Source organism: Octopus sinensis, unplaced genomic scaffold, assembly GCF_006345805.1.
Source record: "Octopus sinensis unplaced genomic scaffold, ASM634580v1 Contig18005, whole genome shotgun sequence".
NCBI lineage: Eukaryota > Metazoa > Mollusca > Cephalopoda > Octopoda > Octopodidae > Octopus > Octopus sinensis.
Window position 1 is genome coordinate 47,501 of NW_021835475.1, and position 20,000 is coordinate 67,500.

Genomic DNA, 20,000 nt, shown 5'->3' on the forward strand with positions numbered 1-20,000 from the left:
GGACGGCATGGGCTTGCTTCTCCAGATGCCGAGCCGCAAGCCCACTGACCTTTCCCGGTTGATTTTCGCTCCTGTTACAGCTTCGTAGTCTTTCAGTGTCTCGCCGACCAGCTCGATGTGCTCCTGGCTAGACACTATGACGGTGATGACGTCCGCATATGCGGACACGCTCGTCCCGCATCCCAATTCTCGCGGGATGCCCCTCAGCGTCGCCAGCTTCCGCAGTAGTGGCTCAATAGATAGATAGATAGATAGATAGATAGATAGATAGATAGATAGATAGATAGATAGATAGATAGATAGACAGATCGATAGATAGATAGGTAGGTAGATAGATAGATAGATAGATAGATAGATAGATAGATAGATAGATAGATAGGTAGATAGATAGATAGATAGATAGATAGATAGATAGATAGATAGATAGATAGATAGATAGATAGATAGATAGATAAGAGAGAAACACAGTTTTCAGAGAAGTATAGAAAAGCGATAGGAGTAAAAGACAAACATGTATGTTTGTATTTGTGTGTGTGTGTGTGTGTGTGTGTGTGCGTGCGTGTGTGTGTTTATACACGTATACGTTTGTTTATATGTGTGTAATTGTATACATGTGTATATTGAAGCGAGAGAAAGAGAGAAAGCTATAAGGAAAGAAGAATATTTGGTAATCAGCAACTTTCGAAACTGGGGCCATTGTTAAGGTTTCGGAAAACTAATTTAATTTACCACCTTAACAGCAGCAGCAACAACAACACTAATAATATTAATAAGTGGCTGAATGATTGAAGTGTAAAAAAACAAAAAACAAATAAAGGTAATAAAATAAATGAAAATCAGGGAGACATCTCCGCCTTAGGGGTCGGTGAAAGTGTGAAACGACTTGTTGGCACATTTTAACTCAGGTATTGAAAGATTCAAACGAAGAGTTTGCTTTCAAACACGTCACGTGGTTAATTACTAGAATTCTAGTGAGTGAAAGGATTCAGTGAAAATTGTTTGGCATCTTGTCAGCGAACTTTCCCCTTCGTTATCCTTTTTCATTCTTTTTTTCGCTTTGCGAGGGAATTTGGCAAACATGTCTGCTGCTTGTTGTCTGTTGAAAACTCTGGTGTTGTAAAAACAATGACGACGACGACGACGACGACGACATAATCGAAATAAAGCAACAACGATGATGGACGCCGAGTACAATGTCTTTTGTTCAACCTATGAACCTAGAGAAGCAGTTTTCGACGCCATATTTAATAGTTTTCCATCAATATCGTCTCACATATCTCTACATATATTATAGTATATGTGAAGGCGCGTGGCCTAGTGGCTAAGGGAGCTGCACGCGAGATCGTGGTTTCGATTCTCAGACTGACTGTCCGTTGTGTTCTTGAGCTAAACACTTTATTTTATGTTGCTCCAGTCCGTTTAGCTATAAATTAATAGCTCTACTACGGACTGGCGTACCATTTAAGGGGAATGTAAGCCAGCTCGCCAAGTCAGTAAGCTGGTGTCATTCGAAAGCTATAACAATACGATGAAGTGCTTTGTGACCAGCGGTGTATAACAACATCCGATAAACCGGTCGATACCGTGGTATTATAGTATATATCATTTATCTTTTACTTGTTTCAGTCATTGGACTGCGGTCATGCAGGGGCACAGATTCAAGGATTTCAGTCGAATAAATTTTATTCTTTTTTTTAAATCTAGCTTTTATTCTGTCGGTCTCTTAAGCCAAACGATTGAGATACGTTTACGTAGACAAAACAACACCAATCGTCAGGCGGTAGTAGAGGCATAAATACACACACACACACACAACCTAAAAGAAAAATCTGAAGCGATGCAATGTTCCCTTTTCTTTCTGGGAAAACAAAAGCATCAGAAGGCAGGACCTGGTGCCAGACCTGCTTCTCCTCGGTTCAAAGATTTTAGCAAAGTCGACTCCAGTATAAGGATCAGCTTTGTGCAAGCATGAAGACCCAGTGGCAAAACGCTGCTCCTTTAAATGGAGACCTTTACCTGTGAATGTGGTTTTGTGATACGAAGCAAAGCAGGCCCTGCTGTTCACTGAAGAAAATACGTAGTAAATGATTCACAAGCACTCATGCAAACTGAGTCCTCAACTTGTTCCGTTTGCCAAAAGGTTAGCAAGGCACCAGCATGCCTAAGGGACACATTCGTGCCCCTTTATTTTACTGAACCCTCATTTGTGGTTCACAACAAGAGAATCTGTCATGCTCAGATAAAAAAGAAGTAAAAAAAGTATTTGAGTTTAATCGTTGACTGTGAAAATAGACAAATATATGTGTAGATGGATAAACGTATATACTGTATGTGTAAAAAAAAAATGATAATAAATGCGCCCCTTTAAAGCCTAGTCAGGCTCATGGGCCCGGCTTCCCGGTTTCAATGGCGTGTATGTTCCCTAGTTAAACGGGACCCCAGTCCATCGCAGCGTTACTCATTTTTGCCAGCTGAGTGGACTGGAACAACGTGAAATTAAGTGTTTTGCTCAAGAACACAACGCGTCACCCGGTCCAGGAATCGAAACCACAATCTTACGATCATGATGCTGTCACCCCTAACCACTAAGCCACGCGCCTCCACATATATTTGCAGAAAAGAAACAAAATGCTTATAAAATGCTTATTTTAAATTATATTATTTGTAAGGCGGCCAGCTGGCAGAAACGTTAGCACGTACCAGTTGCGTACTGGTGTCGATCTAATCGACTTGCCCCCTCCACCAAAATTTCGGGTCTTGTGCCTAAAGTAGAAAAGAATATTGTATTATTTGTTTATAATATAAATTATAAGATTTTTAAAATGTCAACTTTTATTGTATTCATTACTAGCAGTATCGCCCGGCGTTGCTCGGATTTGTAAGGGAAATAACTATATAAGCATTTTTAGAGGGTTATAGCCAAAAAATAGCAAAAAAATGCATTAAAAATGGAAAATAAATTATGGTAAATTTTTTTTAAAAATCGTTGACTCATCGTAGACATTTTTAGAGAGTTACTTCCCTTATATAATAGCGAAAAAAATGCATTAAAATGGAAAAAATGATGGTAAATTTTTTTTAAAATCATAGACTCATCGTAGACGCGCGCTAATACCCAGAAGGGCTCGATATGAATCACGACTATAAGATACCCGGTTTTGGTTAAACTGCACCGCAAAATGTGGGAGTAGTTAGGAATCTAAATCGTGGGAGACAGACACACAACTTCACTTTTATATATAAAGATATATATTGTTTCAGGTATAAATATAACATTACTAAGAAATATTACCTGTCCCTAGCACATTGAGGAAAAAATCTGCCTGTACGCCCAATGAGATAGTTTGAGAAGCACTGTTTTAGACAATCAAAACGGCTAAAGTTAGTCTTCCATAGAACTGTACTGTTTAGTTATCAGTCAAAATAATTTTTGACGGTCCAAGGGAATTAACGAATCATTTATTTGTTTATTCGTTAATCAGAGTCACCAGCCCTATATTAATACTAAACTTTTTCACAGCCACTGAGTTTTCCCGTAAGATCTCTTAAATTACCAATACTTATGTTTATTGTATCTCTCGACGTGGCTACGAAGCTTCAATCGAACACAGAAAAGTACGTGGGATGCACTAGAAACTCTCTCAAACAGCGTATTTCCAATCATTTGGCCTCCTTCAGAGTCCCGGAAAGGAGATACGTGACATCGCTGGCCGGCCATATCTGGCAATTACGAGACGAGGAGATTCCCCACTCGATCGTATGGAGGATACTCGAGAAACCAGCCCCGTACATAAATGGGACGAAATGGGGCAAGTTATGTATTGCCAAGCGCACGAGGATCCTTAAAGACTCGTTTGTGCCAAGGGGCACCCTGAACTCCAAGACAGAGATTTGCCTTCAAATGACGCCAGTCCGCTGAGTAGGCCAAATCCCCCCTTCCCGGTCGAAGCGGATACTGGGGCAACGCGAAATCGTGAAATGCTCAAAAATACAACGCGCCGCCCCTTTAGGGAATCGAACCCGCGATCTAGCGATCTTGAGTCCAGCAGCCTAACCACTAGGCCACACACGCCTTCACACACGCGCGCGCGCATGCCTATGCTTGTGTATATTTATGTTCTTAAATACTATGCAGGATTATACTATAATCAAAACTGTACCTGTTCAGTTGAGTGTCCAACGTGCGAGAGTGGTCCATTGGCAAGTCATATTCGCTTAGGTGCCAATGTGTGAGAATGGTCTCTAACTAACATTCAACTACAGTCTGTTGCCGGAAAGAAACACGTGTTGAGATGAGGTTCAAAAAACGGTAAACATTATTTTTTCCAACATTCTACGTTTAATAACGTACACTATTATATATAAATATATATATATATATCTTTGCTGTCGCTGTCCGTATTAAAATAATATTCTTGGTGTTTCCGTTTGTATACTCTTTATATTTGTTTTCAGCTATTATTCTGCGGCCATGCTGGTGCAAGGCCTTGAAGGGATTTCCCGAACAAATCGACCCCAATATCTCATTCTCTTAAAGCCTAGCACTGTAGTCTCCCCTTTTGCCTATCCGCTGTGTTACGGGGACAACAGTAGTCGAACGGCGGTCACAGGCAAACTCAGGACACACACACTCACATATATATATGCCATGATAGATCGTTAGCCCCTACATGCAATTTTTTTCTCTCCTTGTTTCTCTCCGTGTTTCTTTTCTGTGTATCTTTCTGTTGAAGAGCGTAGGCTCCAAACGTAAAAGACTTGTTCTATTTATATTCCTGAACGCCATACTAATACAATTGTTTGTTTGTACTCCACCTGCCTTCGTCTTTTGTTTATTTCCGTAAAGCTTCCCGTTATATTTACTTTGCTATGTAGTCGTTGTAGGTTCGACTACTTACGACTAGCTTGTAGTACCATATAGAAGACTTCGGAAAATTCACAAGATCCGAGCATTTTCCTCGTAACTTTTAGGAAAATAGGGTCTTTTCAATAAAATTTTATAGAAATACCATATATATATATATATATATATATATATATATATATATATATTTTCACACACTCACACACACGACAGGCTTCTTTCGGTTTCCGTCTCACTGAGGCTATAGTAGAAGACACTTACTTGCCTAAGGTGCCATGCAATGAGACTGAACCCAGAACCATGTGGTTCAGAAGCAAGCTTGTCACCACACAGCCATGCCTCTGTTCCTAATTAGAAATAAATTAATTTATTAACCACGTGACTATGTCTTCATACTGCTCCTCCCCCTGTTTGTATCTCTTGGACGTAAACAGTAATGGCAACAGTGTTAGTATGACAACCACATCGTGGTTATTCTGCATGCTAGAAATAATAGTTAAGTAGCTGACAAGGTTTTGGGTGACCGAAGGCTGTACCAAAAGACACTTGGCCGTTCTGCGGGACTGAACCCAGACCCATGTCGTTGGGGAACTAGCTTCTTAACTACACAACCAGGCCTGCACAATGGATATAAAGAATTGAGAAAACTGGAGAAACAAAGAAAGGAAAAAACAAAACCAAAAATTCAATAAAAATGGTTCTTTAACCTTTTCGTTACTGTATTTATTTCGAGATGCTCTGTGTTTCTTTCAATTATTTTAAATATAACAAAGAATTTAGTAAAATAACTTAGTTATCATTAAGTTAGTGTTACGAATGTAAATTGTGACTAAGGCTTGGTGGAATATTTTAATTCAAAACTTACGAAAACAAGACATTTTACCACAGAGCCAGAGCCGGGTTAGTAACGAAAGGGTTAAGACCATTATTGTTGAGAGAGAGATAAACTCTTGTTCTTTTAGTTCATCGGAATCGAAGTGAAACAGTGATTGGCTTCTTTTTGATCTCTAACCGTGGAGGCGCAATGGCCCAGTGGTTAGGGCAGCGGACTCGCGGTCATAGGATCGCGGTTTCGATTCCCAGACCGGGCGTTGTGAGTGTTTATTGAGTGAAAACACCTAAAGCTCCACGAGGCTCCGGCAGAGATGGTGGTGATCCCTGCTGTACTCTTTCACCACAACTTTCTCTCACTCTTACTTCCTGTTTCTATTGTACCTGTATTTCAAAGGGCCGGCCTTGTCACTCTCTGTGTCACGCTGAGTATCCCCGAGAACTACGTTAAGGGTACACGTGTCTGTGGAGTGCTCAGCCACTTGTACGTTAATTTCACGAGCAGGCTGTTCCGTTGATCGGATCAACCGGAACCCTCATCGTCGTAACCGACAGAGTGCTTCTTCTTCAATCTGTAACCAACAACACTGTTGTCTGCAGAGATCTAAAATGAATAAATAAATGTCCATCCATCGTCTGTTGTCACCGTTATCCTCTTTCAGTCAATCAGAGGACATAACGTTGATCCTCCATCTTCTTGGACGGTTAACACAGTTTGTGGGACATATGCTAATGAGTTTAAGATGGTGGTTGTCGGCTGCACTCTGTTAGCGAAACATGAAGAGAGAGAAAGAGAGAGAGAGATTTACTCATACACACACACACACACAGCTTTCAAGAATTAAACAGATGCACGCCAAAAGAACGAATGGAATATTCGCACACAAGACATGGATGTCTTCTTAGGCAGACAAGCTGTTGAAAGATTAGCATTAATTACGGCAGATAATTCTGAAACTTAAATTCTAATTAAATTCTTTCAATCAATTTTTAAAAATATTTATTTCTTTAAATTCTTTTTTTTTTCCAGGTTTTCATCATAATTTTACCATCCACCTTTACCATGCTTCATTGGTTCAATGGAGTTTTTAGTTTTTTTTTTTTAAATTGCTGCAGATTTTCTACAGGCCTGATCCCCTTCCATGGGCCAACTCACATCTGTTTCCATATAAGGTAATATATGGACAGATTATAAAGTATTTTCGTTAAAGATATCCCCTTCCCAAGGGCTGGGATATACAAAAACATGTCATAATTTTTAGTCCTTCTCTACATGGCCACCACCAATGGCGACACATTTCTCCCATCACTTTATGCAGCTGTGATGATCTGGAGCCAAGACTTTACCTCAGAAATAAGTTCGTCATCAACCAAAAAGTGTTTCCCCTTCAAAAAAGACTTTATTGCTGGAAAGAGGTGGAAGTCAGACAGTGCAAGGTTGGGAGAGCAAGAGAGATGAGGAGGGATTTGATAACCGTGGGAGTGTGCTTCCATCTGGGCAACAGGCACATTGTGAACTGAGGCGTTGCCTTGCAGGAGGTCAATTCCTTTGGTCAGCTGGTCAGCATGTCACGCCTCTCTGCATTGATGACGTCCCGCAATTTCTGCAGCAGAGAAACAACATAATATACCCTTTGCCAGAAAATCTATCATCACTGCTCCACGCTGGTTCCAAAAGACTGGGCATCACCTTGCCTGCAAAGGGTTGGACACAAGACTTCTTTGAAAGTGGTGAGTTATCATGGGACTGATAGAATAAGTCCTGTGGTCGATTTGTCTGACTAAAACCCTTCAAGGCATTGCCTTAGCATGGCCGCAGTCAATTGACTGAAACAAGATAAAAGAATACATATATGTATGTATGTATGCATATATTTTATTTATTACACTATTGTCTGACAGCGCTTCGCGTCGGGTTCCGTTCGAATTTTCGCTTCGTTCCGTCTCTATCCTCCCAGTATTGTTTTATATATATATATATATATATAGTAAAATGAAGGAACACCTGGAAAACAGGAAAAAACACAAAACATGTTGACATGCTCACCCCTCATCAGTTATCAGCTAAAAGTCATCACAATTTCAGTGCCTTTTCAATAACGTTGTTCAATTTGGTTTCAAGAGCAAAATGCTGTTGGGATAGAAATGAGCAATACACACACACACATTTCAGGTGGTTTTCTGCTGCATCAAACTCTCCCTTGCAAGGAATCGGTAATGCCAAAATTACGGCAGGAAATGTTCTCCCAAGTCACCATGTTGTGATGTGATTACAATGGCTATCACAATTTTAGTAAAAGAGAGACAGAGATAGAGAAATCCCACTCACACAGATACCCTGATCCCCACCCCCACATGCACCTACATGGTTCGACAGTTTAGGATTTGTCGAGGCAGATAATCCTTAAATTAAATCCTCTTTCATTTGTTTACTCCATTAATTCACAATTTTTGTCTGTTTATCTTTTAAATTTTTTATTCCATTATTTTTTTGATTATTATATTTTGTTTTGTTTTTTTTTATTGTATTTTATATTTTACATCTGAAGATTCAAGCTGCAGCTCCTTCAAAACTCATTTCTCCAATTTCATGCCTGTCTGTCTGTCTGTCTTTCTCTCCCCTCTGTCTGTCTTGTCTGTCTCTCTCTCTCTCTCCCTCTCTCTCTCTCTCCATCCGGCTGTCTGTCTCCAAGACACCAATAAAATGCCTCTTCCAGTTGTCAACTTGATAAATTGGTTCTTCTACTTTTCATATTTGTCCCCTAGACCCCCTTCATGCTTTGACCCTACCATTGTTGGTGTTGGTTGGGAAAGGGGTCACTAGGGAGGAGTAAGACAGAGTGGTGATAGCAGTGAATAGAAATCGTGGTGGTGGTGGTGGTGGCACTTATAGTAGTTGTTGTTGTTCTTCTTCTTACGTCCACAGTTCAGCCCCGGCTGAACAGATTTATAAACAAAGGTGGCAGGCATAGCTGCAAGGTTAAGAAGCTCACATTGTATGTAACCACATGGCTTCAGGTTCAATCCCACTGCAGTGCACCCCACGCTGACCAAATGCTAGGCATCAATTCTTCCAGTGCCTTACATTCTGAGATCAAATCCCACTGAGGTTGGCTTTACTTTTCATCCTTTTAGGGGCCAATAAAATAAGTACCAGTTGAGCACTGGGGGTCGATGTAATCGACTAGATCCCTCCCCAAAAATTTCAGGCCTTGTGCCTATTGTAGAAAGGATTATTATTATTATTATTATTATTGAAAGCAGTGAGCTGGTAGAATCATTAGACACTGGATGAAAGGCTTAGTAGTATTTCACCTGTCAATACGTTCTAAGTTCAAATCCTACCAACGTCGACTTTGCCTTTCATTCTTCTGGCCTTGATAAATTAAGTACCAGTTACGCACTGGGGTCGATGTAATCGACTTAGCCCTGCCCAAATTTCAGGCCTTGTGCCTATAATCAAAAGGATGATTATTATTATTATTATCATTATTATTATTATTATTATTGAAGGTGGCCAGCTGGTAGGATCGTTAGCATGATGGACAAAATGGTTGGCGGTATTTCACCTGACGCTACATTCTGAGTTCAAATTCTGCCGAGGTCGACTTTGCTTTTCATCCTTTCAGGGTCGATAAAGCAAGTACCAGTTAAACGCTAGGGGTCGATGTAATCGACTCATCTCCACAAGTTACCCTTGTGGCAAAAGTTATTATTATTATTATTATTATTATTATCATCATCATCATCATTATTATTACCACGACCTTCGAACTTTAGGCCTCACTGAGGAAATGACCAGCGACCGAGACCTTTGGAAATATTCTGTACGTGAGAAGACCAGGCAGGACAAGTGAGCCCAGCCCACTTATGAATGCCTTTCCTCCCTTGGACACAAAGACCTGTTGAGGCAAGCGAAGTCGATATAGAACCTCATCCGACGACAGGCACCCATGCTTGCGAAGACATGTTGGGGCAAGCGAAATCGAAATCGAAGTCAAAATCGAATTGAACCAGCCAGGATCCCTGGTCTGGTGGTACGTAAAAAGCACTATCCGACTCGTGGCCGATGCCAGCGCCGCCTCCACTGGCTTCTGTGCCGGTGGCACGTAAAATACACCAATCTGACCGTACGACAGGCACCCATGCCAACCCGCTTGCTTGCGAAGACATGTTGGGGCAAGCGAAATCGAATCGAACCAGCCAGGTTCCCTGGTCTGGTGGTACGTAAAAAGCACTATCCGACTCGTGGCCAATGCCAGTGCCGCCTCCACTGGCTTCCGTGCTGGTGGCACGTAAAATACACCAATCTGACCGTACAACAGGCACCCATGCCAACCCCCTTGCTTGCGAAGACATGTTGGGGCAAGCGAAATCGAAATCGAATTGAACCAGCCAGGATCCCTGGTCTAGTGGTACGTAAAAAGCACCATCCGACTTGTGGCCGATGCCAGCACCGCCTCGTCTGGCTTCCGTGCCGGTGGCACATAAAATACACCAATCCGACCGTGGCCGTTGCCAGCCTCGCCTGGCACCTGTGCAGGTGGCACGCAAAAAGCACCCACTACACTCACAGAGTGGTTGGCGTTAGGAAGGGCATCCAGCTGTAGAAACACTGCCAGATAAGACTGGAGCCTGGTGCAGCCTTCTGGCTTCCCAGATCCCCGGTCGAACCGTCCAACCCATGCTAGCATGGAGAACGGACGTTAAACGATGATGATGATGATGATGATGATGATTATTATTACCATTATTATTATTATTATTATTATCATTATCATCATCATTTCATCATTATTATTATTATCATTATTATTATCATTATTACCATTATTATTATTATTATTATTATCATTATTATGCTGTTTCTGTATTTAAGCTACCTCTTGTACGAGATCGAGTCATGTCACCAGTTCTATTCCAACGATATCCTCTCGGCCATCACGGAGGCTGTACAGACGGCTTATGGAGACTACGGGAGGGCTGTCATCCAGAAAGTAACTTATGGTAAGTACTCAGTCTTTCTACTCTCTCTCTCTCTCTCTCTCTCTACACACACACACATGCACAGGAACATGCTCACCTGAGCCACCAAGGGAGGGGTCTCTATGCCAAAGGTTCTCATCAGAGGTCCACAGAAGAATTGTCTGTTTGAGTCTGTGTGTTATAAATTGGTTGTGCTTCTGCAATTCATAGAATATTTTTATTCTTTTGTTTGTTTCAGTCATTTGACTGTAGTCATGCTGGAGCACCGCCTTTAGTCGAACAAATCGACCCCCAGGACTTATTCTTTGTAAGCCTAGTATTTATTCTATCGGCCTCTTTTGCTGAACCATCATCGGCTGTTAAGCGATGTTGGGTGGGGGCGGGGGACAAACTCAGATACACACACACATATATATATACACAACGGGCTTCTTTCAGTTTCCATTAACCAAATCCACTCATAAGGCTTTGGTCTGTCCAAGGCTATAGTAGAAGACACTTGCCCAAGGTGCCATTGAGTGGGACTGAACCTGGAACCAGGTGGTTAGTAAACAAGCCACTTACCACACAGCCACTCCCGCACCTATTTAAACATTTTTTTTTTATACAGAGTACCGCCTCACTGGCCCTCGTGCCGGTGGCACGTAAAAGCACCCACTATGCTCTCGGAGTGGTTGGCGTTAGAAATGTGGTAACAGAAGGCTTAAGAGTTAAATCTCTTTATAACTTTTTTATTCTTTGAACTCCCCCCCCCCCCCGCACTTAAAATCTTTGTTTTGATTTTCTTTTTTTTTCTTTTTTGTTTCTTTTAGTCAAATATTTTGACAGCAACACCAACACCATAATAATAGTGGTGCCGAGGAAACACTGTCTGATGGTTCAGTCTGCCGTCTGCTTCATCAAACTCATCAAGAACAAGGAGGCGTCTTTGCGATCCCTTCATGTTGGAGGTAAAATTTAGTCACTGCTCTTTCTTGCCTTTCGTCTTCTCAGTTTACTTGTGTGTGTGAGTATATGTGTGTGTGTGTGTGTGTGTGTGTATACGTATTCTTTTATACTTTCATTTGTTTCAATCATCTGACTGCGACCATGCTGGGGCACCGCCTTAGAGGGTTTTGGTCGAACAAATTGACCCATGGGATTATTTTTTGTAACCTTACTACTTATTCTATCGGTTTCTTTTGCTGAACCACTAAGCATTGTCAGGATGACAACATCACACACACAGATATTGGGTCATCCCATAAATAATGCAGTTTTTTTATACTTCTTTTATCTTTCAAAACTAAGATAAACAAAGTCCTTTTTTAATCTAAAATATACTCTCCTTCATTTTCTACAATACTCTTCCATCTATCTGGTAGACTTGCAAAATTCATTTGTCCATGATGAAAAATACTCCTCCACTACTGTTCTGACCTCGTCTACAGAATTCATATTTTTGCCATCCAAATGATTTTGAAGACTGCAGAATAAAAGATAATCAGATGGGGCAATGCCTGCCGAATATGGTGGGTGGTGCATCGTTTTCCATTCAAACTGCTCCAGCCTTTGGAATGTCTCTGCATGCAATTAGACTTGGAAAGTTTGCGAGGAACCCATCGACCCATTTTTCTGACTTTTCCAATGGCATGCAGGTGTTGATGCTGTATTACTACCACCACCACCATTACCATTATCTAAGACTACCACCAGCACCACCACCACTACCACTATTAACCACTGTTTCCATAACTACCACCACCACCACCATCATTCCTGTCTATCACTACTACTACTACTACCACTACACTGTCCTGATTACTCTCACTCCCCTCACTTCTACCACCACCACCACCCCCACAAGCCTTACAAGTACCACTATTACAACTACTTATACTATCACCACCACTGTTAGCACAATTACTACTACCATGACCACTTTCTCTATCGCTACTACTACCACCACCACCACTACAAGTACCACCAAAATCCTTACTACCACTATTACAACTACTATCACCACCGCTGTTAGCACAACTACTACTACCACTACCATCACTATTACTACTACCACCATCACCACTTTCTCTATCTTTACTACTACTGCCCATGCCACAACTGTCACCGCCACCATTACCACCACTGTTTGCAGGTTCAATTCCAGTGAAAGTCGTTTCGTATCTGTTTTTCCTCCAGGGACAATAAAATCTACAAAGAAGAGCCTGCTTGCTCAGCGTTACCAAGCGTTGCCTCGTGCGTTTCTGGAATGTAAGAACAAAGGTAAGTTGCTGAAGACTTGGCATTTGGGATGTCTTTTATATATGTTTTCATTAATGTCATCATCATCATCATCACCATCGTCATCATCATCATCATCAATATCATCTTCATCATCTTCATCACACCATCAGCTTGACACTGAGATATCTCCATTATCATAATTCAACGTCATCACCACCACCATCATCATTGTCGTCATCATAATAATAACTTTTTCTACAATAGCCACAAGGCCTGAAATTTTATGGGGAGGGGATGAGTTGATTACATCGACCCCAGTGTTCAACTGGTGCTTATTTCATTGACCCCGAAAAGATGAAAGGCAAAGTCGACCTTGGCGGAATTTGAACTCAGAACATAGCGGCAGACAAAATACCGCTAAGCATTTTTCCCAGCATGTTAACGATTCTGTCATCTCGCTGCTTTTCACCACCTTATATATGATGATGATGATTATAGGAATAATAACATCCTTAAACAACCCTTATTCAGGGACATTTTGAGCAGGATGGGTTACTTGACCAGAAGAAAATTCTAACTGGGCCCTACCTGCAAGGTCATGCGCTGTTTATCTTGATATGAGATCCCCATGTCGCACACATATGGTTGTGATGCATGTGCCTGGTGTACCTATGCCCTGATACAGTACCAGGCAGTGGCTCTCATGGTTTCTGATCTTAACTGATTGGAAGTGTCATCATGTACATTGTTTGTCTTGGTATAAAAGATGGGCTACAGCAAATATTCTGCTCAATACCACAGATTTGCTTGTCAGTTGCTTGACCTTAACCAGTTGAGCATGTCCCTTGGTGGCTGACGATATGTGCATCTCTGACCACGAGCAGGAGTAGTGGGGGAGCATCATAGCCATGTGTTGAGAGGGATTCTTTGGGGTTTGAATAATTCACCTCTGGAAACATGGGTGTTTCGTCCAACATCCTTAAACAACCTTTATTCAGAGACCTTTCGAGTAGGATGGGTTACTCGACCTGAAGAAAATTCTAACTGGGCCCCACCTGCAAGGTCATGCGCTGTTTATCTTGATATGAGATCACCATGTTGCGCACATATGGTTGTGATGCATGTACCTGGTGTACACATATCAGATGTATCGGTGAGCGAAATACCTATTTCTTTATTACCCACAAGGTAATAGAGGGGACAAACAAGGACAGACATAGGTATTAAGTCGATTACATCGACACCAGTGCGTAACTGGTACTTAATTTATCGACCCCGAAAGGATGAAAGGCAAAGTCGACCTCGGCGGAATTTGAACTCACAACGTTGCGCCAGATGAAATACCGCTAAGCATTTCGCCCGGCACGCTAACGTTTCTGCCAGCTTGGCGAGCGAAATACCGCTAAGCATTTCGCCAGGTGTGCTAACGTTTCTGCCTGCTCACTGCTTCTTTCAGTTTCTGTCTAGTAAATCTACTCACATGGCTTTGGTCATCGTGAGGTTACATTAGAGGACATCAGCTCAAGGTTCCACACAGCGGGACTGAACCCAGAGCCATTTGGTTAAGAAGCAAACTTCTTACCACACAGCCACACCTGCAATGGATAATGTTTGTTCTGTGATGTTTTTCTTGTGATTTTCGTTATTTATTTTTTTCTTCTTCTTTTTTTCCTCTTTTCAGAAGAGAGGGAGAAAGTTCAGGCCTCGATCTTTGAGAGTTGTTCTGGAAAGCTTGAGTCCCAGATAGAAGCCAGCGCCTACAAGCACCGAAAGAACACTGTGAAAACAACAACATGATCATGTGAGGCTCAGCCTGGCGACGAGGAGTCCCTGCTACACAGGTGATTGACCTGTTAGAAATAGCAGCCAGATTTCTGCCAACACAAACAACCTGCTGACTTGAAAATATGGTTGGGGTGGGGGGACACTGGACGGTGTACCTTATATGATTGTATGAGTTTGTGTGTGTGTGTGGTTTTAAAATTGTTATAACTTTCATTGTATTGTGTGTACAGGCTTTTTTTTTTTTTTTTGTATACTAAGAAGGAATGGATGAAGAATATTTTTATGTAAAGCATTGAGGGGTAGGCAAAAGTGTTGCCCCTCAGAAATGTACTTCCTTGGGACCAGTTCTTTCCTTAAATCAACCAGCCATGGATGATGGTATCCATTCGGTACATCGTTCTCAATATAACTGCAAAGACAGTCTACATCCTCATCTTCATCATCATCTCAAATAATTTCACCATCGAAGGGCATCTAGCAGTAGAAACTCTGCCAGATCAAGATTGGAGCCTGGTGCAGCCATCTGGTTCGCCAGTCCTCAGTCAAATCGTCCAACCCATTCTAGCGTGGAAAGCGGACGTTAAAAGATGATGATGATGATATCTGCCTGAGTAAATCCTTCAAAATAATCCTCTGAGTCAGAATCTAACAAGACTCTGAGTCAGAATCAAATGCAGGAGTCACCATTTTTGTTCAGTAAAAATTCCAAAACATTAAGTTCGATTTCAAAGGTTTGTATACAAACAATGAAAATGGAAGTTCAGCCTTGTTCTTAACCGAAGCCTGTTTAAAGTACCAGAAATAAGCTTGGCGATATATTTATTTCAAGCACCTCTCCCAAGGGGACAAAATGCCCCTGTACCTATAGGGAAGAAAACTTGTGGGCAGCAAAATTGCGATAACAGCAGGGAGAAGGTTAATCTGCAAATAAAAAGTATTTATTCACCAATTGATGACTCCTTCTTACTGTTTGATTCTGATGTGTTGGAAGCACTCCGTCGGTTACGACGATAAGGGTTCCGGTTGATCCGAATCAACGGAACAGCCTGCTCGTGAAATTAACGTGTAAGTGGCTGAGCACTCCACAGACACGTGTACCCTTAACCTGTAGTTCTCGGGGATATTCAGCGTGACACAGAGAGTGACAAGGCCGGCCCCTTGAAATACAGGTACAACAGAAACAGGAAGTAAGTGTGAGAGAAAGTTGTGGTGAAAGAGTACAGCAGGGATCACCACCATCCCCTGCCGGAGCCTCATGGAGCTTTTAGGTGTTTTCGCTCAATAAACACTCACAACGCCCGGTCTGGGAATTGAAACCGCGACTCCGCTGCCCTAACCACTGGGCCATTGCGCCTCCACGATTCTGGTGTGTATGGAATATGTGGAGGTGCAATGGTCCAGTGGTTAGGGCAGCAGACTTGCGGTTTTGATTCCAAGACCAGGTGTTGTGAGTGACCCCTAAAAAGCTCCACAAGGCTCCGACAGGGGGTGGTGGTGAACCCTGCTGTACTCTTTCACCACAACTTTCTCTCCCTCTTTCTTCCTGTTTCTGTTGTACTTGTATTTCGAAGGGACCAGCCTTGTCACACTCTGTGTTATGCTGAATCTCCCTGAGAACTATGTTAAAGGTTTGTGTGTTTGTGGAGTACTCAGCCACTTGCAGGTTAATTTCAAGAGCAGGCTGTTCTGGTGATCGGATCAACTGGAACCCTCATCGTTGTAACCGACGGAATACCATATATATAATAGCGATTTCCTACTGGGAATGAAGGGCAGACTGTTTGATGTGTGTGTGTGGGGGTGGGGGGGGGGTTAGACAAAATGGGATATTATTTGAGGTTGAGATGCAGGGGTAGCTGTGTGGTTAAAATGATTGTTTCCCAACCACATGGTTTCAGGTTCAGTCCCACTGCATGACATATTGGGCAAGTGTCTTCTACTATAGCCCCGGGTTGACTAAAGCCTTGTGGATTTGATAGGTGGAAACAGAAAGAAGTTTGTTATGCGTGGGTGGGCGTTTCTCCTTTTCTTGACATCGCATGATTGCTGTAAATGAGTGTCACTGTTATATAAGCAGTGTCAGTTAATTTTCAGTATTGTGAGAACATGTCTGGCCACGGAGAAATATCACCTTACGTGGAAACCGGTGAAGGTTGACAGCGGGAAAGGTCATCCAACTGTGGAAAATCTGCTTCAGTAAACTCCGTCCGACTCATGCAAGCATGGACAGGTGGACGTTAAAATTATGGTGATGAACGTTGAGGTTGTGTAACAGGGAAGAGAAAAGAAGAGAATGTTCCGTTGGATATGTGATCGATAGAATAGAAAGGTATTGAGGATGGAGGAAATGGGTATCAGAGATATTTGCCCAAGGGTACAACAGTGATGATTGTGGACTTGCAACGATGCATTTGAAGAGCGATAATTTGTGTGTTAAAGGGACCAAATGCTGAAGGTGTAAGGACGTTGTGGAAGAGGAAGACCAACCAAGATTTAGGCCAGGAATTAGCAACTTTTTCGAGAAAAGAGCCGCATAAGGCAGCTCATCCTTAGGCGGGTCGTGTGAGACAGCCCGTCCTTGGACGAGACAGGTCATCCTCGGGCGGGTCGCGGAGACAGCCCGTCCTTGGGCGAGCCGCATGAGACAGGTCATCCTCGGGCGGGTCGCGGGAGACAGCTCATCCTTGGGCGAGCCGCACGAGACAGGTCATCCTCGGACGGGTCGCGTGAGACAGCCCGTCCTTGGGCGAGCCGCATGAGACAAGTCATCCTCGGGCGAGCCACATTACAAGAAAAATACTATGTAATTTTTCGTTACGTGTACCATTCTGATGTTTCCCATGACTGATGCAGACGATAAGGTGAGAGTTGATCTGAGGATGGATGCTTTCATTTACAAAAATTACCTGAATTTAAACAAAATTAAATTGAACTGCTCTGATTAGGATTCGAACCTGATGCGAAAGGACGTCAAGTATCAACTTAAAACAAAGTTGCACCGGCATGGCCGCGATTCGAACCTGACACCGAGAATATCTTAGTTAACTTAAAAAAATAAAAAAAATAAGCTTAACTGCTATGGCTAGGATTCGAACCTGATGCCAAAAGACGTCAGAATTTATTTTGAAACAAAATGAAGATGCACTGCCATGAACAGGATTCGAACCTGAAGTCGTAGGATATCTAGAATTAACTTACAATAAAACTACCTAGCAAGGATTTTGTAGAGAAGCCGAAGAATATCTGAATTATTCTAAAACAAAATGAAATTAGACTGCCGTGACCAGGATTCGAACCTGGGTTACCACGGCCACAACGTGGGGTCCTAACCACTAGACGATCACGGCCATCCGTCTAATTATTGTAAAGTTGCCAGATTAGTTAATTTCAATTGCTTCTGTTCTGTCAGAGAAATGCCGTGTTCAACTGGATTTCTTTAGACGAGAGGTCTCAAACGTTTTGGGTCACCGCCCCACACCTCATGGCCACATAATACCCTCAACGCCCTCACCCCTATTTTTATGTATAAATAAATATTTGATATTTTACTAATTTATATAAACTATGAATATGATATATAATTTGTATGGCACCTTGGGCAAGTGTCTTCTACTATAGCCTTGTGAGTGGATTTGGTAGACGGAAACTGAAAAGAAGCCCGTCGTACGTATGTGTGTGTCTGTGTTTGTCCCTTCCCACAACATTGCTTGACAACCGATGCTGGTGTGTTTGCTTCCCCGTAACTTAGCGGTTCGGCAAAAGAGACCGATAGAATCAGTACTAGGTTTACAAAGAATAAGTCCTTGGGGTCGAGTTGCTCGACTAAAGGCGGTGCTCCAGCATGGCTGCAGTCAAATGACTGAAACAAGTAAAAAGAGTATACAGTGCTATAATAATATAATAAATTCATAGCGTCCCCTAATGCATTGCGGGAGCGCAAACACACCAACATCGGTTGTCAAGTGGTGATGGGGGGGGGGGTGACACAGACACAAATACGCACACATACATAACACATACACACAGATAACACGCACACACATGTATGTATATTCGACGGGCTTCTTTCAGTTTCCGTCTACCAAATTCATTCACAAGGCTTTTGTCGTCCCGGGGCTATAGCAGAAAACACTTGCCAAAGCTGCCACGCAGTGGGACTGAACCCGGAACCATGTGGTTGGGAAGCAAGATTCTTACCTCACATCCGCAATGCGCCATTATTGAAGTAGGTTTCACATTTATTTTAACTTATAGTGTGGCCATTAATGTGACCAACTTCTGGTTTGGAATTAAAAAACAAAAATAGTCAGTAATCAACCAATGAAAATATAGAGCAAGGGAAATAACTCCGTGTGTCTTATATGATTGATACGTTTGAAGTTACTTCCCTTGGTCCAATCGCTGGGTATTTTTTTGTGGTCACTCAAACTGCTAGAAATAGCAACGAAATTTACCTGGTCATGCGTGGCTGGAGTGTCTTTTATCGTTGGTCTACTGGAAAGAGACGGACCGTGGATTAAATACATACATACAAATAGCCACACACACGTATACATAAATGCATATATACATACATGTAAAAATATGTATCTGTATATATACACACACAAACATATATACATATATATATACACACACATGCATATATAAATAAATATACAAACATACATAAATACATACATACATGTATGTATATATATATATGCATGTATATATGTATAAGTATATATATATATATACACATAGGTATCTCTCTCTCTATATATATGTATATACATACACACATAGATACATACATAAGCACACATATACATACATACATATATATATATATATATATATATATATATATACAATGGCATATATATATGCATGTATATACATACATACACACACACACACACATACATATATAAATATATATATGCAGAGAGATGTGTGTGTGTATGTTTTTGTCTCTAATCGCTTCAGTTCTTTGGCTGTGGCCATACTGGAGCACCCTCGGGAAGGGTTTAGAGGGCCAAATCGACCGCAGCACTTATCTTTATAGGTTTGGTGCTTAACCAATTGATCTATTTTGCAGAACCGCTTGCATACTAGGACATAAACGAACCAACACCGATTGTCAAAACACACAAACAGTTACATCATAAAAAACAGATACACACATGTATATATGCATACATGCATGTATGTATGCATACACGCATGTATGTATGTATGCATGTTTATATGTAGGTATGTATGTATATAGACAGGCAGCCAGACACACACTCACACACGCCACAAGAGAGAGAGAGAGAGAGAGAGA

The 20,000-nt window shown here is 41.8% G+C and overlaps 1 protein-coding gene, 1 long non-coding RNA gene and 1 other non-coding gene across 3 annotated transcripts in view; 1 reads left to right on the forward strand and 2 right to left on the reverse strand.

Annotated features, from left to right (window-relative positions):
• The window catches only part of LOC118761852, a 26,544-nt gene extending 8,508 nt beyond the window's left edge, over positions 1 to 18,036 (reverse strand). The window contains exon 1 of the long non-coding RNA XR_004997682.1: positions 17,965 to 18,036. This is a non-coding gene — a long non-coding RNA (uncharacterized LOC118761852). The remainder of the gene's footprint in view (positions 1 to 17,964) is intronic.
• Positions 4,187 to 15,638, forward strand: LOC115231267 (ribonuclease P/MRP protein subunit POP5). Its single transcript, XM_029801329.2, has 5 exons — positions 4,187 to 4,309; positions 10,575 to 10,702; positions 11,494 to 11,631; positions 12,860 to 12,943; positions 14,586 to 15,638. The coding sequence occupies exons 1-5, from the start codon at positions 4,293 to 4,295 to the stop codon at positions 14,699 to 14,701; spliced, it is 483 nt and encodes a 160-aa protein (XP_029657189.1). The 5' UTR covers positions 4,187 to 4,292; the 3' UTR covers positions 14,702 to 15,638.
• Positions 17,965 to 18,036, reverse strand: Trnah-gug. The gene has a single exon. It is a non-coding gene; the product is annotated as a tRNA-His (tRNA).
• Positions 18,037 to 20,000: the final 1,964 nt, after the last annotated feature.

Coding starts and splice junctions, on each gene's coding strand:
- LOC115231267 (XM_029801329.2), top strand. Junction 10,703..11,493: donor CATCCAGAAAGTAACTTATG/GTAAGTACTCAG, acceptor TGTTTCTTTTAG/TCAAATATTTTGACAGCAAC. Junction 11,632..12,859: donor GCGATCCCTTCATGTTGGAG/GTAAAATTTAGT, acceptor TTTTTCCTCCAG/GGACAATAAAATCTACAAAG.